Source organism: Sorex araneus, chromosome 2 (genome assembly GCF_027595985.1).
Source record: "Sorex araneus isolate mSorAra2 chromosome 2, mSorAra2.pri, whole genome shotgun sequence".
NCBI classification, from domain to species: Eukaryota; Metazoa; Chordata; class Mammalia; order Eulipotyphla; family Soricidae; genus Sorex; species Sorex araneus.
Window position 1 is genome coordinate 274275205 of NC_073303.1, and position 26138 is coordinate 274301342.

Consider the following 26138-nt stretch of genomic DNA (forward strand, 5'->3'; position numbering starts at 1 on the left):
GGAATCCCACTTTAGGGAGGGGGAGGAGGGAGGCCTGGCGCAGGCAGCCAGGGTGGACAGACGGCAGGCAGGAGGAGGCCGGGGAGGGATGACGGACAGACGTGGGAGCCAGGGACGGACACATGGACGAGCGGAAAGGTGGGCGGAGCCAGGGGTGGATCTCGGACAGGAGGAGGGCGGGGAGGACAGGAGGGTGGGAGGAGAGCAGGGTGGGTGGATGGGCAGACAGGAGGAGCCGGGGGTGGACAGAGAGGAGGAGCGGGCATGGATGGATGGACAGATGGGAGGAGCCAGGGATGGACAGGAGGAGGGAGCAATGGACACAGATGGACGGGAGGAGGGATGCGTGGAAGGGCGGGAGGAGGGAGGCGATCACGGGAGCTGGTACCTCTGGAGCAGGGTGGGCAGGGCTGAGCCCGTGGCCGGAGACATGGTCCAGCAGGGAGGGCTGGATGTGGCCTTGCACGTGGCCCACCCAGGTTCAGTCCTCAGCATCCCACATGGTCTTCCAAGCACCACCAGGAGCGATCCCTGAGTGCAGAGCCAGGAGGAAGCCCTGAGCACTGCTGGGTGTGGCCCAAAACACCAAACGGAAGGAAGGAAGGGAGGGAGGGAGAGAGGGAGGGAGGAAGGAAGGAAGGAAGGAAGGAAGGAAGGAAGGAAGGAAGGGAGGGAGGGAGGAAGGGAGGAAGGAACAAGGAAGGAAGAAGGAAAAAAGGAAGGAAAAAAGAAAAAGAAAGGAAGGAAGAAGGGAGGGAGGAAGGAAGGAAAGAAGAAAGGGAAGGAAGGCAGAGAGAGGGAGAGAGAGAAGGAAAGAGAAAGAAAAGGAAGGAAGGAAGGAAGGAAGGAAGGAAGGAAGGAAGGAAGGAAGGAAGGAAGAAGGGAGGGAGGGGGGAAGGAAGGAAGGAAGAAAGGAAGGAGGGAGGGAGGGAAAGAGGGAAGGAGGGAGGAAGGGAGGGAGGGAGGGAGGGAGGGAGGAAGGAAGAGTGGGCTGAGCCCGGGGGAGGGAGGCCCAGGCTGGTTCCGCAGGAAGTAGCCTCGGAACCTGGTGCCTGACCCCCTGTGCCCGCCCACTGCCCCAGTGAAGAGCACCCCTATAGTGCTGCTATTTCCTCTCCTCTTTTTAGGGGGGGACACGCCTGTGTGCTGAGGGGTCTCTCCTGGCTGTGCTCAGGGGGCCCTGTGGGCGCCAGCATGCGAGACAGGCGCCCCCTGCACTGTCTCTGGCCTTGGGCCCCTGGCCCAGCCCGGTCGGGCCTTATCAGCCCTGGTGGGGTCAGACCCGCGTCCCCAGGCTCCTCCCAGCTCAGCGCCACCCCTGAGCCCAGCGCCTTCCTCGAGCTGCCCCCCTGGCCCCCCATTCTTACTCTTCTAATTTTAAATCCTCTCCCCCTCCCCCTTCCCTGCCGGTGGTGTGAGCTGGGCGCGGCGACACGCACAGAAGCACTGCCATGGTGGTGCCCACCCTCTGCCCTCGGGGCCCCGCTCCCACCCACAGTGCTCCCTGGGCCTCAGCAGCTTCACACACCTGGCTGGGTGCCACAGGTGCTGTCCCCTCTAGCCCAGACAGAGCAGCCGGGGGCCCTGCTGGGCGCATATGGGCAGCACTGGGGTTCGAACTCACAGCCTCACGCTTGGGGCAGGTGCTTTCAGCCCCCGGGCGCCTCCTCCCAGTTTCCATCTCTCAGCCCGCGGCTCGCGCCCAGCTGTCCCCGACTATCTAGCGCTGCCCAGTCCGCGGCCCGGGAAGAAGCCAGAGGCCAGGGCAGGGGTTCGGGACCCCCACAGCTCTCTCACTCGGGGACGCGGCTCATTGGCTCTGTTGGGGGTCTTCCGTCTCAGAGCGTCACCTGGCCCTCGTCACTTCCGCCTGCCTCTGAGCCTCAGTTTCTCTTCCAGCACAATGGGCCTCCGCCTGTGGCCTCTTCCTCCAGGCTCGCTCTCCGGTTGGGTGCACACGTGTCCGGCTGTCCAGTTTGTCGCTGTCCAGTTTGTCGCTAGGCCCTCGTGACGCGTGCGGAGGCGCCTGGCCTCAGTCTGCCCCTCCCACCTCCCCAGCGGACCCTCGGCCGCCTGCTCGCTGCTTCCCTGCCCTCTGCAGGCCCCTGGGGTTGAAGTCACCGCGGAGTGCGGTTTTGCTGTTTGTGAAATGCAGCCTGGCGGGCCGGTCCTGGGGGGAAGAATTTTGTTTATAGAGCCCAGCTGGCGGCGCCTCGGGGCTGACTCCTCACTCCGTGCTCAGGGGTCCCTCATGGGGCCTTGCGGACCCCAGGGGGTGCCCAGATTTGGGCCTGGGGTGGCCCGCACGAGGCCGAGTGCCCCCTCCCTGTGCTCTCTCTCCCACCCACTCCCCCTCTCTCTTCATTCGAGTCTTAATCCACTGGCGTTTAATTAACCTTCAGCACAGCTATCAGACGTAGGGATCTCCTTCTCGTCAGTTCTTCCCCCCTGTGTCTCTTTGCTGCTTTCTTCCCGCTTAGCAAACTATTTTTAAGAAATGACTTTAATTTACCAATGGGTAATTCAGTTCCGCTTTTTCACGTTTCAGACAACAACAACAAAAAACCGGAGACCTGCTCCAAGGAGCCACCGTGTACAGCCTCAGTAATTTTTGTTTGGATTCGGAGCCCTATGTAGTGTGTGCACGGGGGTTTGTGCTCAGGGATCACTCCAGGGAGACTCTGGGGACCCTATGGGCTGCCAGGGCTTGAACCCGGGGCCGCCGCATGCAAGGCGAGCGCCCTACCCGCCGAAACTGTCACTCCGCCCATGATAGCCTCAATGTTCCACAGCAGTCTTAGAGGTCACATGAGTTATTTCATTCAGAATGTTGGGGCTGGCCAGTGCTGGCCCTCACAGCGGGGATGTGGAGGCGGCCTTCTGGGTGACAGCACCCCTCTTCTCTCTGAATCTCTTCTGGGGTACACTGAGCCCCTCTTCTCTCTGTTTTTTTGTTTGTTTGCTTGCTTTTTGGGTCACACCCGGCGATGTACAGGGTTTACTCCTGATTCTGCGCTCAGGAATTACTCCTGGCGGTGCTCAGGGGACCCTATGGGATGCTGGGGATCGAACCCGGTGCCCTCCCCGCTGTGCTATCACTCCAGCCCCTCCTCTTCTCTCTCTGAATCTCACTGACTTCACCGCAGAGTCCTGGGGACTCAGCCCAGTGCTGGACACGCAGACCCTCGGGGATGGGATGAAAGGAGACCTCACGCTGAGGTCGGAACAGACTAAAGATTTCCTGATAACGTGGGGGGACACATTTCGGGCCGGGGGGGAGGGGACAGCGGGCCTGGGAGGCGGGTGAGCTGGATGCCAGCACAGAAGACCGAGTTTCCCGGAGCTGCGGGCGGGCCTTGGTAGTGCAGGTACCCAGAGGGCCGGGCTCGCTCTTACGTAACCGCCACCCCGGGAGTTATTCCTGGCGCTTCACAGAAGGGTCCTCGCTCCTGCGGGCCCAGGGCACGGCCTCCTCGCAGGGCTGCTGGCCCTTGGGACACAGAGGAGGCTGCAGGAGAGCTGGAGTCGCCTTCTGACAGCCTGCCCAGCAGGGGGGAGGCAGAGAGGGAGCCTGCCTGAGGCTTGATCTTTTTTGTTTTGTTTTGTTTTTGGGGCATAAGGGTGAATGGGTGGGGGAGGTGGGAATCTAGATCTAGTTTTGGATCCAGTTGGGTGGGGCCGGGAAAGAATCTCTGTTCCTTTGGGCGGGGGGGGGGGGTATTTTGGGGGCCACACCCAGTAACCTGGTGGTGCTCAGGGCTTGCTCCTGGCGGGGTGCCGGGGGCCCTGTGGGAGATGGGGCCTGACCCTGGGTCTGCTGGTGCCAGGCAGGCTCCCTGCCCACTGTGCTATCTCTCTGGCCCTGAGAGACCCCATTGCATGGCGTGACTCAGAGGGCCCTTAGGGGGTGAGGGAGGGACCCATGGCCAAGGCACTCGGAGAGGAGAAGGGGTGGGCTAGTGAGGGACCGAGGAGGGGTACCGACTCCCTGTTGCTCATGCTGGGCGCATATAACCTGGGCCGGGGGTGTTGGAATCTTCCCGGGGAAGGGGTGGGGGTGCAAGGAAGTCTTCATTCCAGGGGAAGATGAGCAAGGCTAGGGAAAATGGTCTCATAGCTGGTTTTACATTTTTTTGTCTGGGATCAACTCTTTTTTCCCTCAGAGATAATCATAATGGTTACAGTTTTGATTTATTTGCATTTGTTTGTGTTTTGGCCACACCCGGCGATGCTCAGGGGTTACTCTTGGCTCTGCACTCAGGAATCACTCCTGGCAGTGCTCGGGGAACCCTGTGGGATGCCAGGGATCAAACCCAGGTTGGCCATGTGCCAGGCAAGTGCCCTCCCCACTGTACTATCTCTCTGGTCCCTAGTTTTTGTTTTTTTTTTTTTTTTTTTTTTTGCTTTTTGGGTCACACCCAGCAGTGCTTAGGGGTTACTCCTGGCTCTGCACTCAGGAATTACTCCTGGTGGTGCTCAGGGGACCATATAGGATGCTGGGACTCGAACCCAGGTTGGTCTCATGCAAGGCAAACACCTTCCCCGCTGTACTCGGGCTACAGCCCCTAGTTTTAAGATTTTTTTTTTTTTTATAATTTAATCATATGACATAGTGGGGCTAGAGCTTACAGGGGTGGTGAACAAACTTACTGCCCCCCAAAGCGCCCAGGACCCTTCACCACTGTCTCTACACTTTCATTTTACCTCTCCTGCTTCTTTTTTTTCAAATTTATTTTTCTCAAGTCAAATCAGTGAGCATAGCGAGATACAGTTACGAAATTGCCTGTGAGTGTGTCTCAGTTATATAATGTCCCTTCACCGTCCCTTCACTAGTGTACATTTCCCACCCCCCATGTCCTCAGTTTCCCTCCTGAGACCCCTCCCATACACACACACATACCTCCGTAGCAGACACTTCTTTCTCTGTCTCTGTCTCTCCGTGTCTCTGTGTTTGTCTCTGTGTCTTCTCTCTCTGTTTCTCTCTGTCTCTCTCTGTCTGTCTCTGTCTCTCTCTGTCTCTGTCTCTCCCTCTCTCTCTGTCTTTCTCCGTCACTGTCTCTGTCTCTCCCTCTCTCTCTCTCTGTCTCTCTCTATGTCTCTGTCTCTGTTTCTCCCTCTCTGTCTCTCTGTCTCTCTGTCTCTGTCTCTGTCTCTCCCTCTCTCTCTCTCTGTCTCTCTCTCTCTCTGTCTCTGTCTCTGTCTCTGTCTCTCTCTCTGTCTCTCTCTGTCTCTGTCTCTGTCTCTGTCTCTCTCTCTCTCTCTCTGTCTCTCTGTCTCTTTCTCTCTCTGTCTCTCTGTCTCTGTCTCTCTCTCTCTCCCTCTCTCTCTCTCTCTCTCTCTGTCTCTCTCTGTCTCTGTCTCTGTCTCTCTCTCTCTCTCTCTCTCTGTCTCTCTCTGGGCCTTGTGGTCTGCGATTCAGATCTATCCCTTTACTTACTTTCCGTGCTCAGTCGTAACTGTCCAAAGTCTGGGTCACCTCATGCCTGGTATGCAGACGGCCCACCTCGTCCCCGGAGCCTGTTTGCTGGTTAATCCCCAGCAGAATTACCTGTCCGAGGGCAGCGGGTGGGGAGGAAGCGGCCTCTGCCCACTCTGCCCCGTGCCACGAACCTGCCGAGACCCCGGGCAGTCCGTGTGTATGACCCAGTGTGGGTGGGGGTGCGTTGACTTGATTCCAGTTTTGTTTTGGGGCCGCATGTGGCAGGTCCCGGCACCTCTCCCTGGCATGGTGCGTGGGGAGGGGGGTCACTGCTGGAGGGGACCCCGAGGTGCCAGGGGTCAAGCCTGGGGTTCCCACAGTGCAGAGACACTGCGGGGGGTGCATTCATGACTTGGTGGTAGATTGTCATGGGACTTGTGGGGACCCGCCCTCTCGGCTCGCTCCCCTTCTCTCCCCTCCCTCTTTCTCCCACTCCCCAGGCTGTGCTCAGGGCTTCTGTCAGACTCCGTGTTTAAGGGGTCACCCCGGTGGTGCCCACGGACCATTCCTGGGCTTTAGCTTCTGGCCTTTCTCTCTAGTCCAAAACCTGTTCACTTTTCCCTGGCCCAAGAAGGCGCTTGGCCCGTGTCCACAGCCCCCGGGTGTTTGCACGACCCCCGTGTCGCAGGCTCCTGCAACGAGACGTTGGCTGAGCCCGAGCTCTGAGGCCCACGGACGTGCAGGAGGCTCATGGGCGCGTTTGGGGCGGGTCCGGCGTCCCAGACCTGCGAGTCTCTCCCCGGGTGGGACGTGCAGGCGCAGACCCAGCACCGGGCTGTTTCTTGGGCTTCTTTTCCTCTTTTGCCTTTTGGGTCGCCTCTGATGGCGTACCCCTGGCTCTGTGCTCAGGGGTCACTCCCGGCGGGCTTTGGGGAGCAGATGGGGGGTACCAGGAGTGAACCCGAGTTGACGGTGTGCAAGGCAAGGGCCCGGCCCTGCTTCCCGGGTTTCCGTTCCTCTCCGGGCGTCTGTCTCTCACACTGCTCGCAGGCTGGTTAATTCTCCTCGAGGCCAGTGACCAGAGGTGTGAGCAGCCAGCCTCCTGGCCGTGGCATCCCCTGGTCTGACGCCTGTGGAGATCCATTTGCAGGCTGGCCGGGCCCGTGGTCACGGCGTCGGGGGCCCGGGGAGGGGGCCAGGCGGCTGTGTGGTTTGTGGCTTGAGCTCCAGTGCTGCTAGTAGGAACAGAGACTTTTTTTTTTTGCTTTTTGGGTCACACCCGGCGTTGCACAGGGGTTACTCCTGGCTCTACACTCAGGAATTACTCCTGGCAGTGCTCGGGGGACCATATGGGATGCTGGAAATCGAACTCTGGTCGGCTGCGTGCAAGACAAACGCCCTCCCTGCTGTGCTAGTGCTCCAGCCTCGGAACAGAGACATTTTGTAAAAATTGTTTAAAATAAAATCCCCCCCCCCCACTTCATTTAAACATCCCGGTTTACAAAGTTGCTCCTGATACTTTGTTACAGGCGTTCACTCTCCCGACCCTAGTCCCACCACCCTGTCGCCTCCCCTCCACGCCAGACACCCCTCCAGCATGCCCCATAGCGTGCCCCACTTAATTTATTTTGTGTTGCTTGTTACCACGAACAGAATGATAAAAACCAAAATACTCCCGTAGAAGAAAATTTGCGAAAATGGTGTATCTCAGCATGGGGACATTAAGTCCCTTTTTGAGGGTTTACTGTGCTGTAGGGCTGGAGCGATAGCACAGCAGGGAGGGCGTTTGCCTTGCACGCGGCCGACCCGGGTTCGATTCCTCCGTCCCTCTCGGAGAGCCCGGCAAGCTACCAAGAGTATCCCGCCCGCACGGCAGAGCCTGGCAAGCTCCCCGTGGCGTATTCGATATGCCAAAAACAGTAACAAGTCTCACAATGGAGACGTTACTGGTGCCCGCTCGAGCAAATCCATGAACAAAGGGAGGACAGTGACAGTGCAGTGCTACTTTGCTGTTGGTGAGCAGATATGTTTAAAACTCATTTATGGTCTCCCCCGCCCCCCGGCAATCATTCAGAGCACTCTTTATTTTTATTTAATGAATCGACTTTGGGGGCACATGCTCGGGTTACTCCTGGTTCTGTGCTCAGAGCTCATTCTTGGCAGGGTTCGGGGGGGCATGTGGGATGACGGGGACCGAACCGAGTCGGCCATGTGACAGGCGAGTGCGGGACCTGCTGAAGTGACCCTCGGGCCCCTGAAAGCCGTCTTTAAAATGGAGCAATGGGACAGCGGTGTGTGTGTGTGGGGGGGTGTTTGCCTTGCATGCAGCTGACTCGGGTTCAATCCCCAGCGTTCCACAGGGCCCCTCGAGCCCCCCAGGAGCAAGCCCTGAACACCGCCGGGTGTGGCCCCCCAAACAAAAACCAAAATGAATCCCACGTGCTACCAGGGGCTCATCTTCCTTGCGGGGGGCAGCGGGGCAGTGCTGGGCTCTGGGGGGAACTCGGTTCCCCGCGTGTGTTCAGGGCCCCTGGTGGTCGTGCTCGGCCCCGGGCAGGGCTGCCGCCGGGCCCCCCCCCCCGGGAGCTGCCCGCGTGGGGTTGGAGGGGGCGCGAGCGAGTCCCCTGCAGGGATGATGCCCTCTCGAGAGCGCACGTGGTGGGGCCCTTCCTTTTCTCTTATTTTTTTTTGGGGGGCCACACCCAGTGGTGCTCAGGGCTGGGCCGCGCTCTGTGCTCAGAGATCACTCCGGGTGGGCTGGGGGTCGCGGGGGTGCCGGGGCGAGGCGTGTGCGGGGCCAGGCCCCTCCCCGCCTTTCTGGAGAATCCCTGGGGAGGCTGGGCCTGTGCTTGAAGCTATTTGCGTCCTGCCAGCCCGGGGACTGTCGGGGCCGGCGTGCCCACTCCTGCGCCCTCTCCTGCTATTTTTGCCTGGTTCGGTTTGGCAAAGGCCCCCGAGCCAGAGTGTCCCGGGGGCGGCTGGAGATCCTGCACCCCCGCCTTCCGCCTCCTCCTGTTTCCTGTGGCTCCAATCCCCCCTGCCCCCCCCTTTCCCCCCTCTCCCCCCCTCCCCCCAGGCTGGGTCGGAGGAGGAAGCTCTTGTCTAGCTCACTGCTTGGTTCCTGCTTCAGAGCAGCCCAAGGGGGGCGCCCGGGGTCATCCCGGTCCTGTGTCACCGAGTTCCTGGGGGGCTGACCCCACGGTTCCTAGCCGGGAACCTCAAAGCGTGAATTTGGGTGCTCGCTTCCGGATGTGACTTGAGTGCCCGTGGCCGTCCGGTTGGCCAGTCCTCCGGGTCTGGGGGTGGGGGGGGCAGGGGTGCGGTGAGAGACAGCTCTCTGCACGGGTGGCTTCCTGGATCCACGTATGTGTGCGTGCCCGTGTCTGTGTTTGCCTGTCTGCATGTGTTTGCATGTGTGCCCTTATGTGTGTGTAGTGTGCCTCTAAGTGCACACTTGAGTCTGGACATGTTTGCATGTGTGCACATGCGTTTGAGTGTGTGTAGGAACTTGTGTACATGCCTGTATGTATGTGAATGTGTGTGCACACCTGTCTGTAATGTTTTCATGTGTGTGTACATGCATGAATGTGCATACGTGGATGCCAGAGCAGAGGGAGTAAATTGGGGGGCGCAGAGGGCAGTGGGGAGGGGGAGCAGAGGGCCGCAGAGGGTCCGGCTGGACATCAAAGGCCTCTTCTCATCTCCGAGTGTGTGAGATTGAGTGTGTGTGTGTGAGATTGTGTCTGGGTTTGTGAGAGTGTGAATGTAAATGTGTGTGTACATGCGTGTCTGAGAAAGTATGTCTGTGAGTGTGTCTGTGAGTGTGTGTCTGTGCATGAGTGAGTGTGTATGTGGGTGTGAGGTTGTATCTATGGTGTGTGAAGTGTATGTGTTGTATTTGAATGTGTGTGTATGTTTGTATGTGCATGTCTGTGGGTGTATGTATGACAATGTGTGTCTGAATGAGTGTGTGCATGTGTGTGAGATTGTGTGTGATGTGTGTGATGTGTGTCTGAACCTGTGTGTGTTTATGTGTCCGTGAGTATGTGTGAGAGTGTGTCTGTGCATATATGAGTGTGTATATGTGTGAGAGTGAGAGTGTATTTGCGTGAGTGAATGTGTTTGTATGTGTGAGAGTGTGAGTGTGTGTGTGTTTACATGTGAGAGTGAGTATTTTTGTGAGTGAATGTATCTGGGGTGAACATCTGAGTGTATGTATAAGAGTGTTAGTAAGTCTGTGAGTGTATTGTCTGAGTAGATGTGTGTGAGTATTTGTGTGAAAGGGTGATAGTATGTGTGAGTGTGTCTGAGCGTGTATGTATTTGTGTGAGTGTGAGAGTATGTCTATGAGTGCATGTGTGTGAGTGTGTGTGAGTGTGTGTCTGGGCAGGAGTGCTGTGACCCGCAGGTGTGAGGAGCTGCCCTGTGGACACAGGCCGAGGCCCAGAGACGAGTCCGTGTCTGAGGCGAGGCGGTGTGGGCGGGGGCTCTGGTGGGCTCGTGCAGCAGCTCCGTGGGCCTCTCTGGGGAGGACCCTGCGGACAGAGACGTTTCCTTCCAGGAAGGAAGTCTGTGTGTAGGTGCCGTTTGTGTCGATGAGCGTGAGCGCGGGTGTTTGAGTTGCCTGTGTAAGTGTGAGCACATGTGAGCATGTGCGTGTGTGAGTGGGTGTATCTACATCTGCATCTCAGCAAGTTGATGTGTGTGTGTGTGTGTGTGTGTGTGTGTGTGTCAGAATCAGAGCGTCTGAGAGTGTGTGAACCTGGGGTGTATAAGAGTGTCTGAGTGTCCTTGCGGTGTGTGTGTGAGTGTGTCTATGTGTGAGCATGTCTGACTGCCTATACACGAGTGTGCATGTATGAGTATGTAAAACATGTCTCAGACGTGCTTTGTCTGTATATGAGCATGCATCTCCGTGTAAGCGTGTCTGTATGTATCAGCATGTCTGTGTGTATCAGCATATCTCTGTGTAAGCGTGTGGTCTGGGCACGCCTGTCTCTCTGTGCAAGCGTGTCTTTGTGTGTCCTTGTGTGTCTGTCCGGGGTGGGGGGGTGCAACAGTCATTTTGGAACAGAGAGGGAGCAGCCCTCGGGTGGCTCCTGAACCCCCCTCCCTGGTTTCGGGGGATTAGGCCCGCCGTATTTTTAGTAGAAACATGTGCTGTTACTCAGATTAATGTTTCTCGTCACACTCCACGGGGAGCGCCGGGCGTGGGACCATCTCGGGCGCCTCCCCAAGCCCCGTGGCGGTGCGACCGGTGACCCTCTTGCCCAAGGCTGTCCGGGAGCAGGATGTCCTGCAGGTGGGGTCTTCTGGATGGCCCCCTAAGTCCGCAGCCTGCAGAGCACAGAGCAGCATGTCAGGACGTGGCTGAGGCCTGTCCTGCTGTGCTGCCTCCTCCAGGCTGCCCTCGGGCCGGTCCCTCAGGCCTCCTCTGATAAGTGGCATTGCCCTGTGCCCAGTAGATGCAGAGTCTCATTCCTGGGCTCCGGCCTGTCCCCCAAGTCTCCCCGTGGCCCTTACCTGTGGGACCTGAGCACAGAGCAGGGGGTCAGCCCTGAGTGCAGGTGGCTGTGCCGGAACCAGCCCCTCCCTCCCTCCCTCCCTCCGCCCTGGGGACCCAGTGTCGGGGCAGGGCAAGCTTCTTTCATTATTAATTACTTTAGTTTGCTTTGGGGGCCGCACCCGAGGGTGTCGGGGCGACTCCCGGCCCTGCCCTCAGCACGCCTGGCGGGGTCAGGGGACAGTGCAGGGCGTGGGGGGCTGAGCCCAGCAGCTGCCAGCGCCGTCCCCGCTGGACTGTCTCTCTGACCCTTAGCGTGTGTGGCTGCCATTGCTGTTTCGTGGGGGGCCACACGCGGCGATGCTCAGGGCTTCCTCCTGGCTCCGCACTCAGGGGTCTCTCCTGGCGGTGCTCGGGGAACCGCATGGGGTGGGCCGCAAGGCCAGCGCCCGCCTGCTGGACTGTGTCGCTCTGCTCTCATCTGTTATTTTATTTTATTTTTTAAAGCTTTGGCCATGTCTGAATCAAGGTGGGTGACCTTGGTGAGGAGCGTTTTCCTTGTTCCTCCTGGTGGGAGGGGTGTGTGTGTGTGTGTGTGTGTGTGTGTGTGTGTGTGTGTGTGTGTGTGCGTGTGTGTGTGTGTGTGTGTGTGCGGATGTGTGTGGATGTACATATATGTGTGTGTGTGTGTATATTTATATATGCAGTGAAGTGGGGCTCCTCGGACTCACACAGCAAGGGCTTCTGCTGGCTCTGTGCTCAGAGTGGCCCCTGAAGGTGCTTGTTGTTGGGGGCGTAGGTGGTGTGGGGGGTTCACACTGGGCTCCCCTGGCCAGCGCCGCACCCCTGGACTCTCTCCAGCACTGGGAGACACCGTGAAGGTGGTTTCTGTGGTCGCTCCAGATTTCAACCCACTTTCACGGAGCATTTGTACTCTGGTGGCACTGTGGCCGGAAGCTGGTGGGATCGAGTGCAGGGTCAGGAGCTGGCTTTGTGTAGTTCCTAGGTGGGGCGCCTCAGCCTCCCCCCTTGGACTGGCAGATCGAGCATGGCTGGGGGGCAGCGGGGGGACACGGCGGTTCAGAGAAACAAACTCAGGGGATCCCCTTGGAGCTTCCTCTTTGATTTTGTGTGTGTGTGTGTGTGTGTGTGTGTGTGTGTGTGTGTGTGTGTGTGTGTGTGTGTAGGTAGGGGAAGACCCCTCAGAGTTTCGAGTGTCTAGAAAAGCTGGACGCGTCGGGGCTGGAGCAATAGCCCATTGGGGAGGGCGTTTGCCTTGCATGCAGCCAACCTGGGTTCGATCCCCAGCATCCCATATGGTCCCCTGAGCATCACAAGGGGTAATTCCTGAGTGCAGAGCCAGGAGTCACCCCTGAGCATCGCCAGGTGTGACCCTAAAAGCAAAAAAAAAAAAAAAAAAGTTGGGAGCGCCTTCTCGCATCTGATTTCCTAAGCTGTGGGTCATGTCCCCATCTGAGGAGAGTCACAAAAAAAAAAAATTGGGCCACCTGAACGTGCAGCCCCCAAAACGTGATCGTTTAAAATCAGCCGCATCACAGACCGCCCAGGTGGCGTTTCCTGGGAGGGTTCTCTCGTGGACGCAGTCTAAGACGCCCCACCGTGACGCACCGCGAGCAGGCACGGACCCGCCCTCCCGGGGCCACCTCTCGGCCACCCTCCCCACAGTTCCCCCTCGGCCCAGCGGGTCCTTTCTGCGGGATACGGCGAGGTTTGGCCTCGCGCCCTCGGCGCCGAGCCTCTCTCTGGCTTCCTCGGGACTCATCTCGACCTCTTCTTCCCCAGGATGAACTGACGGCCGTGAACGTGAAGCAGGGGTTCAACAACCAGCCCGCCTTCACGGGCGACGAGCACGGCTCGGCCCGGAACATCGTCATCAACCCGTCCAAGGTAAGGCACCGGGTCATCTCAGGCACGGCTGGGGGCGTGGTTCCCCCGGAGCCATCCTGCCTTGGGTGCGCCCCCCGGGGCCCCTCCTGCTGCCTGGGGGCGTCGGATGAGGGTGGGCCTGCCTGCTCGTCCCACCCTGCAGCTTGCACTCTGGTCAGTTTGGGGGTTTGGGTCTGGCTTTTTTGGATCACACACCCGGTGGTGCTCAGGGTTTACTCCTGGCTCCGTGCTCAGGGGTCACGCCTCGTGGGCATCGGGGGGGGGGGGCGCACACGTCATGCCAGAGCCTGGGTGGCGGCCACGTGCAGGGCAGACATGTTACCTGCCCGCCTCTGCGCCCCCGCCCACACGCCCGTCTCCCTGCCTCAGCTCGCTGGGTTTTCTGTTGGCAGGACGGGGGCGGGTCCCGCGTGTCTAGGGGAGGGGCCCCTCTTGTCCCCGGGTGCCTTGCACTCGCCCCTCTCCTCACCGGGTACGCACCAGCGGCCGAGTCCTCGGACTGACCTCTCCAGGCGAGGTGTGCGGTTCACCAAGTCAGCATCGATCCGAGAGTTTGTGCTGGAAGATTTTTTTTTTTAATGATCTTTACTTATTTCGTTTTACAAAGCTGTTCATGATGGGGTTTCAGTCCTGCAGTGTTCCAACACCCGTCCCTCACCGTGTGCGTTTCCCAGCTCCAGTGCCCCCAGGCTCCTCCCACCAGCCCCTCCCCCCGGCCCCCAGCCCGCCTCTATGGCAGGCGCTTTTCTTCTCTCTGTCTCTGTGTCTCTGTCTCTGTCTGTGTCTCTGTGTCTCTGTGTCTCTGTCTCTGTCTCCTTTTGGGCACTGTGGTTTGCAATATTGACACTGAAGGGATATCCAGAATATCCCTTTACCTACCTTGACCCTCAGCTCCTGTCCCGTGTGATCATTCCCAGCTACTATTGTCATCCTGGTCCCTTCTCTCTCTTACCGACCCTCGCCCCCCTCCCACAAACACACGCATGGTTATTTCCAACCGTTGGCTAGCGAAGGATTCGTTTTGCCGGGCTGACTTTGTAATTATGGTTCCTTATTCGTTATTTGTTGGGATTCTTTTGTAGAGGACACCCCACTTTTCTCGGGGTCATCACCTGACCCCCCGAGCTTCCTTTAAAATTTGTTGATTTTGCCTCTTTGGTGTGAAGACCCTCCAAGCAGTGCTCAGGTGTTCCCTGGACTGTGCCTGATGATACCCAGCTGACAGGGCCAGGGTGGTGAGCCCAGGACATGGGCCTGCTGTGGCCCAGTGGTGCTGGAGGGTCAGGGGTGGCCAACAGGACGACCTTGGGGTGCCTGGCGGCGCCAGGGAATGAACACAGCCCTTTGCCGACCTCCAACCTTTGGACTCTCTTCCCTGCCCCTATTTTTTGTTTGGGGGTCACAGCCCTTGGTGCTTGGGAGCCCGGCACTGCCTGCGGCTGCTGGGTGGGTGCTGGGGTGACAGATCGAGAGACATCGACCCCGTCTCTCTGTGCCGTCTCGCCGGCCACACGGTTTTCTTCTTGAGGCTCCTGTGAACTCACATCAGGACCGGGAAAGGGGACGTGGGGTCGGTAGACGAATCTATAGCCCGGGCGATAGATTTAATTTTTTTTACTTAAAAAATTAATATTTATTTATTTATGACTTTGGGAACCATCCCTGGCAGTATTCTGGGATCACCCCTTTTAAAAATTTTTTTAATTTCATTTTCATAGAGTTGTTCACAATAGTTCATTACAGATAATATCCAAACACCAACCCCACCACTACCCCCCTTCCCACCGCCATAAGAGGAAAGTGTGTGAAGATTGTTGTGTTTCATCCTGGGGCCGCTTAAGCCCTCGTGTAAGAGATTCCAAGCATGTATGTCAAACCCAGACAAGTGTGTGCTCCTTTTGGCACATCAGCGGGCTAGAGTATGCGAGGCCGCGCCCTTCAGGACATTCTGTGTCACCCTCTCCCGGGAGCTTTAGTGTATAGTCTCTGGGTCTTGTCCCTTGATGAGATTATATGGCACCAGGGGCAGTTTGTGGGTGTGACTGCCAAGCTACTGGGAAACTGGGGAGCCGGGGGGAGGAGGCCCAGTCTCTGGGATCACTCCTGGTGGTTTCGGGGACCACACATAGTGCTGAGGGCCAAGCCAGGCTCAGCCACATGCAGGGCAAACACCTTCACCCCTGCACACTATCTTTTTGGTCCCCTTGGCACAGTTTATTGGGGGGGGCACACCCACAGTGCTCAGGGATTACTCTTGGCTCTGTGCTCAGGCATCACTCCTGACAGACTCAGGGGGGAATGAATCCTGGTCACCTGTGGCCAAGGCAAGTGCCCCACCTGCTGTACTGTCGCTCTGGCCTTCCCGCGGACGCCCTTTCAAACGTGACAGCTCCGGGCGTATATTTTAGTGGCAACTTGCACGATACTTTTTTTGAGGTGCTAAAAGACATAAAACGCACATCCTCCGAGTGCCTTAAGCGTCGAGTTCTCGGCGCCGACGCGCCAAGGTGCTGTGTCATGATGTCCTTTCTCCGTCTCCAGAACCTTCCATCTTCCTTAACTCCCGCACTTACGGTGCGGTAACTGCGTTTTGTACGCGCGTCTTCTGAGGGGCAGTGCTCATGCGGGTAATAAAGGGGCAGATAACACTCCATCACTCACGGGCTATAAAGACGGGCAGAGCTGGCCCCCGGCCGCGCGCTTGTTGTCTGGGGATATTTATGAAAGGATCCCGGCCTGCGCAGAGCTTCTCCCTCCCGTCAGATACCCCCCCCCCCCCCCCCAGCGTCCTGCCGAGAAGGCGTGAGGGCTGCAGGGAGAGAACCATGTGGGGGGGGGGGGCGCAGGCAGCCAGGATCAGTTTGGGCTGGGGGAGGGGGCGGGGGTGTTTCTTTCCTAGGAGCTGGGAGTCTTGGGGGGCCCAAGGAAGGTGCTGGTGGCGGGTTTCGGCCCCCAGTGCTGCCTGTGGTTGCCTTCTCTCGCTTCCTCTCTGCTCCTCTCCTGTGTGTGTTTTCTGGGTCTTCCTTTTTTTTTTTCTTTTTTTTCTTTTCCGTAGCAGACTACACCCACTAAAGTCATCCTCAGGAGTGACCCCTGGGTGGAGCCAGGGCAATGACAGGAGGGCGTTTGCCTTGCACGCAGCCGACTCGAATTGCATCCCCGGCACCCCCTATGGTCTCCGCGCCCCCCTCTCCCCCCCAGCCCCCCCCCCCCCCCCGTACTGCCAGAGTAGTTCTTGAGTGCAGAGCCAGGAGTCACCCTGAGCATTGCTGGGTGTGGCTCCTCCTCCAAAAATAGGAGTGACTGCTGGTGGTGCTCGGGGGACCACAGGGGGTGCCGGGGGTGGAACCAGGGTGGGCCGTATGCAAAGCAAACTTCCTACCTGCTGCACTATTGCTCCTCTCCCTCTTTGAAGCCCCCAAGCCCTAGTCCTGTTGGCTGAGGACCCCTCAGTGGTGCTTCATCCTTAACAGGAGCCCCTCCTTCCCACACACCAGGAGCTTAGTTGGGACAGGTCGATGACACGAGTCAGCCTTTGCCTGAGCAAGTGCTGGGTCTCGGTATCAGCTGCCGAGTTACTCTCCGCTGGGTTGAATCCCAAGTCCCGCAGAAATCACTGGAGACACAGAAACACATCCACGGCAGCAGCTGCACGCCCACCCCCTCCCCACTCCTCCCCCCGTACTATCTGCTTACAGCTTTGAACTTCGGAGGGGTTCCGTCTGACCCATGGAACCACGCGGATGACCGTGTAACTCCCCAGCTTGCACCCGAAATGAATGAGAAGGAATGAAATGAAAACATTTCCATCAAAACCATCTCCCCTGCCCCCGAGTGAGCGTTGGCGGGGCGGGAACCAACCTCCCGCGGAAAGCCGGCCTCTCTGCCTGGGGCAGAGGGTCTGTGCAAAGCAGAGCAGCTGTGGCCGGGCCGGGCCCTGCAGTTGGGACTCTGGGACTGTGTCTCAAAGCTCTACCCGCGCCCGTATGAACAGGCAAACACAGAAGGGTCTTCACCTGACAGGCCTGTCATAGCCAGCGTTTGCAGCCAGCACGCTGAGTGCCCACGAATGGCCCCGTATTGCGGAAACTGGGGTACATACCTCACACGGCGTGTTACTGCACGGTAGCACTGTTGTCCCATTGTTCATCGATTTACTAGAGCAGGCACCAGTAACGTCTCCATTGTGAGACTTGTTATTACTGTTTTTGGCATATCGAATATGCCATGGGGAACTTGCCAGGCTCTGCCATGTGGGCGGGATACTCTCGGTAGCTTGCTGGGCTCTCCGAGAGGGATGGAGGAATCGAACCCGGGTCGGCCTCGTGCAAGGCAAACGCCCTACCGCTGAGCTATCGCTCCAGTCCGGTGTATTACTGTGAGTACAAATGAATGAAGAAGCTCTCAGTGTCCAGGCGTGGAGGGAGGGCCCTTGGCCTCTTCTCAGGGCCATCGTGAAAATAGCAGACAGAAAAATATAAGCACGCGTGATCTCACGTTCCTGCCGGATATATATGGAAATATGTTGTTACTTGGGGTAGACACTGAGGCTCAGGAAGGAAGCTCTTTGCTCTTAATTTAGGAATAATGTGAATCGGTGATGCGAACATGTTATGATTATTCTTTGATTTGTTTTTTTAAAAATTCTAATATTAATTTTTTTTTTTTTTTGCTTTTTGGGTCACACCTGCCGATGCACAGGGGTCATTCCTGGCTCTGGCTCTGCACTCAGGAATTATTCCTGGCGGTGCTCAGGGTACCATATGGGATGATGGGAATCAAACCCGGTCAGCCGCGTTCAAGGCAAATGCCCTACCTGCTGTGCTATCGCTCCAGCCCCACTAATATTAATTTTTCCTCTGCTATTTGGGGGGAACTTTTGCCTTTCATTCAGAAGGTTAGTTAGGGATGGAAGCACAGAGCACGGGCCATTTCCCCCGTAGGCATAGAAGCGTATATGCTTATGAAACTGATTCCTCAGTCTATTTCATTTCTTTTCTTTTTTTCTTTCTTTTTGGGTCACATCCATTGATGCTCAGGGGTTACTCCTGGCTCTGCACTCAGGAATTACTCCTGGAGGTGCTCGGGGGACCCTATGGGATGCTGGGATTCGAACCCCGGTTGGCTGCGTGCAAGGGAAAGGCCCTACCCGCTGTGCTATTGCTCTAGTCCCAAGTCTATTTTATTTCTCGAGTATTGTTTACTGTTATTAAAAATCACAATTGCAACGCGAGAACCTTTAAGTAGGATACCATCTACATGGTAGGTGTTTCGTACATGTACTGTAAAGACCAAGTATCAGGGCCAGTGAAGGCTCTTACCTTGCATTGAGCCAAGCCTGGCTTGATACCTGGCACCATGTACGGGCCCCTGGACACCACTAGGAGTGACTCCTGAGCACCACAGGCATGGCCCCAAACAAAACAACAAAAAAGACCAAATATCAGTTGAGAAATTTAAAATAAAAAAATTTGCAATTATTGGGTGTATCGTTTATTTTTCTTTTTTGGGGGTCATACCCGGCGATGCTCAGGGGTTACTCCTGGCTCTGCACTCAAGAATTACTCCTGGTGGTGCTCAGGGGGACCATAAGGGATTCTGGGAATCGAACCCGGGCTGGCCAAGTGCAAGGCAGGAGCCCTCTCTGCTGTGCTATCGCTCTGGCCCCAAAAGTGCATCTTTGGAAACAGCTGGTTCTATTAGGGTTTTGCATTTGTTAGCACATACTTCCAGCATTTGCTTGGAAGTTATTTAGCAATAATAACAAAAAAAGTAAAGCTTATAGACTTCTTTTTTCCCTTTTGTTTCGGGGCTATGTCTAGTGGTGTGCAGGGCTTACTCCTGGTTTTGTGCTCAGGGGTCACTCCTGGCAGTACTCGGGGGTCCCTATGTGATGCCAGGGATTGAACCGAGGGCAGCTGTGTACAAGGAAAGCGCCATGCCTCGGTGCTGTTTCTTCAGCCCAGAGACATTTTCCCCCTTCTATTCATTCTAGTTTTGTGGTGTGTGTGCGTATGTGCGTACGTGTGTGTGTGTGTGTGTGTGTGTGTGTGCGCGTGTGCGTGCGTGCTGGGGAGGGGGGGTCGGTTTGGACGCCACACCTGACTCTGTGCTTGAGGCTCACTCCTGGCGGTGCTGTGAAGTCAGCCTGAGCCTCTCTGTGCCAAGGAGGTGCGTAGCCCACCGAGCTGTCTCACCACAGAGAGAATCCAGAGTGCCAGCTCACACTGGAAAACTCCAAGCGGGTGTACTAGTTTAACACCCTGGTAGTGGGGCAGGAGCAATAGCACAGCGGGTAGGGCATTTGCCTTGCACACGGCCGACCCGGGTTTGATTCCCAGCATCCCATATGGTCCTCTGAGCACCGCCAGGGGTGATTCCTGAGTGCAGAGCCAGGAGTAACCCCTGTGTATCACCGGGTGTGACCCATAAAGCAAAAAAAAAAAATCCCCCCAAAATAAAAAACACCCTGGTAGTTAAACTGAGCTCTTGCTTCTGTGTTCTAACCTATTGACTGTTCACTGACTCAGGAACATTCTGGAGGCGGTAATTCTCTGCTCTGCCAGGCCAGGGGTTCTATTTCAATCGTGGTGGCCACTGTCTGCTGGCCTTCTTGGGGGGTATTTATTAGAAAGCACCGTTTGCCTCTGATGACAGCATTTCTGGCCGCGTAAGGAGAATGGGCTTCATCAGTCTTTCCCAACCCCTTTTTCTCCCGAGAAAGTTTTCCATATCATATATATGTGTATATATATATATATGTGTGTGTGTGTGTGTATATATATATATATAAAGAGGTCTACAAATAAAATAATTACTGATACTAAGTCATACATTTATTGTAAAACAAAAACTTGGTGGCATACCCCCCAACTTCCTCCGTTCTGTTACGGGACCCTGGATGGGGTCATGACCCACTGTGGAAGGAGTCAGGAAACAGAATTCTTGAAAATTCAGGAACTGGACAGATAATACAGGGGTTAAGGTGCTTGCTTGGCATCTGGCCAACCTCAGGCCCTCCCTGGCACCACTTGCGGTCTCCCGAGCACCATCAGGAGTGACCCGCAAGTGCAGAGTCAGGAGTGGCCCTGAATCTGCATTCAGTAGCGCCCCCGAAAGGAAATTCACCTCAGCTCCAGTACTATGGCCATGGAAGCTCGCCTACTGGCCTTGATCCAGAGTCTCTAACAAATCTCCAAAGAGATCAGCAACCCCCCCAAATTTCTCTGGACACCCGAGGATGGCTGAGTTACCCAGGCCCCCTCAAGGGGGCGGGTCAGCCCAGTGGCTGCTCACACAGGACTCCGGCAGCCGATGACACCCACATTCCAAATTTGCTGCTATGCCTTTGGCCGAACTCCACTGTTGGGGGGACCGAAACCCACCCAGAAACAAATCTGCTGAAAAAATCAGGTATTCGAGGTTGTGACTGAAACCTCTATATTCTTGGAGTTTTTCAAGGTTTTGCTTGGTGTCGGGAGGGGCTACCTCCCCCCACTTCTCAGTACTTCCAAAAGCCCTGACAGTCACGCCCACACCCCAAAGCCACCACCTCGTAATAAATTTTGCTCCAGATGTACCATCCCCTTAAAAATTCTGAACTTCCTGCAATGTGCGTCGCATTTGTGGGCACGAGACATCCCAGTTTCCACCCCACTAGCAACGCAGTAGGAGTACACGTCAGATTGGATGGGATGTAACATAGAAGGCCACCAGTCTTGATTAAAAAAGCATAAACACAGAAGGCTTAACCTGTAACAATATTTTAGTGATTTCTCTTATGAGGACTCAATGTATCTCCATGGTGAGATACGACAATTTACAATACTTTTCTCCTAAGGAAGTGTGTTTTGATCACTCTGCTAGAAAAATTATTGATGACAAGCAGTATAAAAGAAATTGTTGAGGGTCTGTTTGGGGGTTCGGTTTAAGGGGCAGTTGAGAAAATTGGAGACAATGGTGGAGAGATGTAATGACGATGTGTTTGGTATTGGAATAGGGAATTCCTGTAACAAATCATCATGAACAACTTTGTAAACCACAGTGTTTAAATGGAAACATTGAAGGGGGGGAAATTTCATATGTAGGCTTTACCTATTCCATGTCAATTCCAAAATATATTAATATAGAATTGCTTTACAAATTTATTAATGATATATAAGACATGATTATTACCATAATGAGATCCACATATAAAATAAAATTTGATGTAATATACTTTAGATTCCAGAGTTGAAAACTCATATATGTAAATGAGAATATGCATTTTATTGTACTAAATGGTTGTAATTTTCTTACTTACATAGGCAAAGTCATATAGTAATCACAAATTGGCTCTTACTGATTTATTTTCTGCTCATGCTATTTCCCTTTTTTTTTTTTTGCAGTTTTGTTGGAATAAGCAATATAAAGTAAATTTCTTATGTGCCTAAGGGGGCAGGTTAGGATAGGGGGGGAACCTGGGTATATTGGTGAAGGGAAGAGTACACTGATGGTGTTGGAACACTAGTTGCTTGAAACAGTATAATGAGCAACTTTATAAATCACGGCTTTTTAAAAATTAAAATTAATTTAAAAAGTTCACCTCAGTTTTCTATATATTCAGTGAAAAATTTTTTGGGGGGAGGGGGCACACCCATCAGTGCTCTGGGCTTATTCCTGGCTGAGCCTTGGAAAAATCTCTGGCAAAAGGTGAAATTAATTACACCCCAAATTACACCCCTGACTGAGCTCCGGGGCCATCTGGGATGTTAGGGATCAAACCTGGGTTGGCCACATGCAAGGCAAGTGCCTTGTCACTCCGATCCCTTATCACTTAATTTGGGGGTCTTGCTTTATCCCCATCCTCCTGGTACCTTCCCCCTTCCCCCTCGGTCCTCTCTGAATTTCAGGGCTCTAAAATGACCCAAGTCACTCCCAGAGGCTCTTGTGGCTGCTCGTGCCACCCAGAACGGGCCACCCCGGCTTCGGGCCACCCCAGCTTCGGGCCACCCCGGCTTCGGGCCACCCCGCTTGCTCTGGAAGGGCGCCTTCGCACGGGGAGCAGCTGCCCAATCAGGGACTGCGGAGGAACTCTTAACTTAATTGAACCTTTTGTAATTTGCCAATTGAAATGAATTAAATTTCTCCAGACTCTTTTTAGCGAAAGCACCGAGTTGTAAATACAGAGTTTCCTTTCCAAAAATATGCGCCATTAAGATGAAACGAGAAGAAAAGCGATTACTGTGTGATTACCAGACATTCTGTTCTCACAGGCGAGCACCTCTCGGCTGAGAAACTCTCTCTCCGCCGGGGCGTGCCGTTCCAGGAGGGATCTGGCACTGCTGGGGATGGCGGCAGCAGCTGACAGCCGCTGCTTCTTGTTCTTTATTCGGGGCTGGAGCGATAGCACAGCGGGGAGGGCATTTGCCTTGCACGAGGCCGACCCGGGTTCGATTCCTCCATCCCTCTCGGAGAGCCCGGCAAGCTACCAAGAGTATCCCGCCCGCACGGCAGAGCCTGGCAAGCTCCCCGTGGCGTATCCGATATGCCAAAAACAGTAACAACAAGTCTCACAGTGGAGACGTTACTGGTGCCCGCTGGAGCAAATTGATGAGCAACAGGATGACAGTGCGACAGCCATTAATTTCACCTTGCCAGAGATTTTCTAAGACTCTTCTCTTCCTTGAACCACTTGTTAATCGCGGAACCAGGAGACTGAGGGAATTACTGGAGGGCAGCCCTGCCCGAGGGAGCCCTGGGTTTGCTCCTGGCACCTCTGAGCATGCCCGGGTGTGGTCCCCAAATCAGTGAAACGGAAAGGATTAGACCAGTCAGCACCATCACTACCCCCGGGGCGTAATTGCGGCGGTGTGCGAGGGTTTGCACTGTGTTAGCACACGGCGATCTGGATGCCTCGGCTTGTCTCCTTACCCCTGTTGGCGCTGGCTCGAGGGTGTGTAATTCGAACAAATTAAAATGTGCGGCTACCTTGCCAGCACCCTTCCTGCCGCTCACCTGTCGCGCCTCTCCTCCCGCCCCCCCCCTTCTCTCCGCAGATTGGAGCTTATTTTAGCAGCATCTTAGCTGAGAAGCTGAAGCTGAACACCTTCCAGGACACCGGGAAGAAGAAGCCCCAGGTGAACGCGAAAGACAATTACTGGCTGGTCACCGCCCGCTCGCAGAGCGCCATCCACAGCTGGTTCTCGGACTTGGCCGGAAACAAGCCACTGGTTATTCTGGCAAAAAAGGTATGAAGTGTTTCGTAGGTGGTTTGCATTCTGTCCTGCCAGAGAGGAAGTTTTATTTTTTTTATCTTTTTTGCTTTTGGGGTCACACCCAGTGATGCACAGGGCTTACTCCTGGCTCTGCACTCAGAATCACCCCTGGCGGTGCTCGGGGGACTGTATGGGATGCTGGGAATCGAACCCCTGTCGGCCGCGTGCAAGGCAAACGCCCTCCCTGCTGTGCTATCGCTCCAGCCCCCAAGAGAGGAAGATCTTGAAAGGAGATTTAGCTAAAGATCCTCCTGGTCGCTCTCCCAGACCCCCAGCCCGAGTGATTGGCCACATGTTTGGTTGATGGCCTGTGTATCCCCCCCACTCTGGTCCACAGACCCTCGAGAAACTAAACCATGGCCTATGCAGGCCGCCGCCTGCGCCCCTGCGCAGACAATCAAACCTCTCTTCCTGTCCATCACACTTTGGTTTTTTAGCTGGGAGTCCCAACAGTGTGACAGAACTTTTTGCTTTCTTTTTTGTATTGGGGTGGGGGATGCCAGGGAGTTTGGGCCACACCTGTTGGGTCATAGGGGCGACTCCTGGCTCTGTGCACAGCGGTCACTTCTGGTTGTGCGTGGGGGACTCTGTGCAGTGCCAGGGATGGAACCCATGTGGCCACATGCAAGACAGGCTGCCTCCCCATCCTGCCTCTCTGTGTTATCTCTCTGCTCCAGAAATTCTTGCCTCCATGTAATTTCCTTGTCTTTAAAAGCCAAGAACCCCAGCTAAGTCCTCCCTCTGTCCAGCCAGAAAGAAAAAAAAAAAAGACAGTAGTTGTATGTGTGATTGGACAGCTTATTTGCAAGGTTTAAAAAAAATTTTTTTAAACAAAATAGGCACATATATTCAGAGCCCCCCAGGTTTTTGCTTTGTTTTGGATCATCCCCCATGTGCTCAGGGGTCTCTCCTGCTTGAGAGACCACATGCAGTGGCCCAGGGGCTGAACCCAGCTCAGCCTGGTGCAAGACAAACGCTTTGACTCTCTCCAGCCTGCTCCCAGCTTCCCTAAGGGGTCTAGAGATGTGTACGCAGGGGATCCTTTAAAGGTCTTTGTTTTTGATCATTTTGCGCAAATGGAAAACAACTTGTGTTTCACTGGACAATCTTTCCCACTGTTCCAGTGTGATTAGCCGTAGGGCCGGAGAGATAGCCCAGAGCTACGGTGCTTGCTTGTCCTGTGTGCCACTAGCCCTGGTTCCATCCCCAGCCCCAGATTTCCCTGGAATAGCCCCCGAGCCCTGGATGGCGTGGCCCGATCCTTCTTCCCACCCCACCCCCCAATAATACAGCAAGTGTCATGAGATGCTTTTGAATGTAGAGAACTAGCGCCTTCCTTGATCTTGCTCTCTGATGCCTCACGTCTTCCCGGGACCCACTCAGCTTTTGCTCGCCTTCCTGGGAAACCCTTTCGTGGTCCAGGGGACCCTCCTTGGACCCTCACCTGTTCCCCGCTCTGAAGCTTTTGTGCACCAGTTTGGTCCAAATCCATGGCGAAGTTGACCTCCTTTGGGAGGCTTGCTGGCTTTCTGAAGCAGCTCTGAAAACGGCCTCTTGCTCCCGCCGCCTGATTTCGCCCTGGCCTCACGGTGTGGGTTTCCGGGGTTCTAGTTGCTGGGGCTCCTTGAGGGGGTCCAGCCGTGCTGGTCGCCCCCTCTGCACTTCCCTTCCGGGGCGAGCGTCTCCTCCGGCCCACGTCGTCTCCCACACGGTGTGCCTGGCCCTTCTCGGCCAGCCGTGCCAGCTGTTGAGTGTAAGGGCCCAGCGCTGCAGTGCCCCTGTGGTGCCCGGCTGCCCCCTTGGGCCTTGGGGGCCCCCAGGCCAACACTGGAGATACTCAGGGGTCTTCCAGGGGCGTGCTGTGTCCCTGGCTTGCCGGGCAACCATAAGGGGTGCTGGGGCCCGAGTTGGGATTAAACTGGGGCGGCCGCGTGCAGGACAAGTGCCCAACACCCCGTCTGTCTCTCCGGCCCAGGACGCTGTTTATAAAACCATTGACTTGCATCTGGAACTACTCACTTCCCCTCCCCTCCCCTGCCCCCTCCCCTCCCCTCCTTTCCCCTCCCTTCTCCCCATTGCACCCAGCTGAGTTGGGGGCTTTTTTCAGCTCTGTGCTTAGGGCACTGGATGTGGTGCCTTGCCCACTATCCTCTCTGTCTCTGTCTCTGTCTCTCTGTTTCTGTCTCTGTCTCTGTCTCTGTCTCTCTCTCTCGTCCCTGACTCCACTTCTTGAGCCCCTCCCTCTGCTCACGTCTCCCGTCTGGAGCTGGTGCGGGCTTCCGCAGAGCTGGGCGGCAGACAGCATCCTCCGAGCGGCTCAGTCCGAGAGTTCGGCTGTTCCTCTCGTCCCCGGTGTTCCTCTGGGGGATGACGTAAGCCCAGAAAACCTCATCCCTGCCGCCCGCTGAGACCCTGAGTCATCAGATGGCCCGAGTCTGGAGTTCAAAATAGTTTCCTGTCCGGGCCAGATGGGGTTGCTGGACCCGGGCTGGCGTTTCTCCGAAGTTCCCCGGCCCTCGGAGTCTCCAGCTGCCAGGAGGCCAGCAGTGGCCTGGTTGTGACTGCATGTGGGCCAGGAGCCCGCCGGCCCGCCCCGCCCCGCCCCGCCCCGTCCCGGGGGGTCCTGTCGATTCCCAAGCAGGGAGTCGGGGACGGGTTCGTGGTGTCACAGTGCCGCTCCAGTGGGGCCACACCTGGCCACGCCCAAGGCCTCCTGGCTCTGTGCTCAGGGATCACTCTTGGTGGTACCCAGGGCGATACCACCCTGCATGTGGTACCAGGGATGGAACCAGGTCAGTGCGTGCCTGGCGAGTCCCCTGCCCGTTGTCCTGTCTCCCTTTGGACGACAATAGCCCGACACACGGTCTTGGTGGCTTGACTGTGGCCTCTGGGGTTTCCCGGTGTAGGGAGAGGGGCTGAATCCGGGGTGAGGTTTGCGTGGCTGGGAAGCTGGTGCATCCTACAGCTGCTGGTTCCTGGCGTTCTTTTATTATTTTTATTTATTTTTTTTCTTTTTTGGGTCACACCCAGCAATACACAGGGGTTACTCCTG

General features: G+C 55.9%; 1 protein-coding gene across 4 annotated transcripts in view; it reads left to right on the top strand.

Annotated features, from left to right (window-relative positions):
* The window catches only part of MED12L (mediator complex subunit 12L), a 262569-nt gene that overhangs the window by 16159 nt on the left and 220272 nt on the right, over positions 1 to 26138 (top strand). For all 4 annotated transcript variants that reach the window (XM_055129722.1, XM_055129725.1, XM_055129724.1 and 1 more), the window contains 2 exons: positions 12726 to 12830; positions 22868 to 23059. In XM_055129722.1, coding sequence (XP_054985697.1) covers positions 12726 to 12830; positions 22868 to 23059 — 297 coding nt within the window. The remainder of the gene's footprint in view (positions 1 to 12725; positions 12831 to 22867; positions 23060 to 26138) is intronic.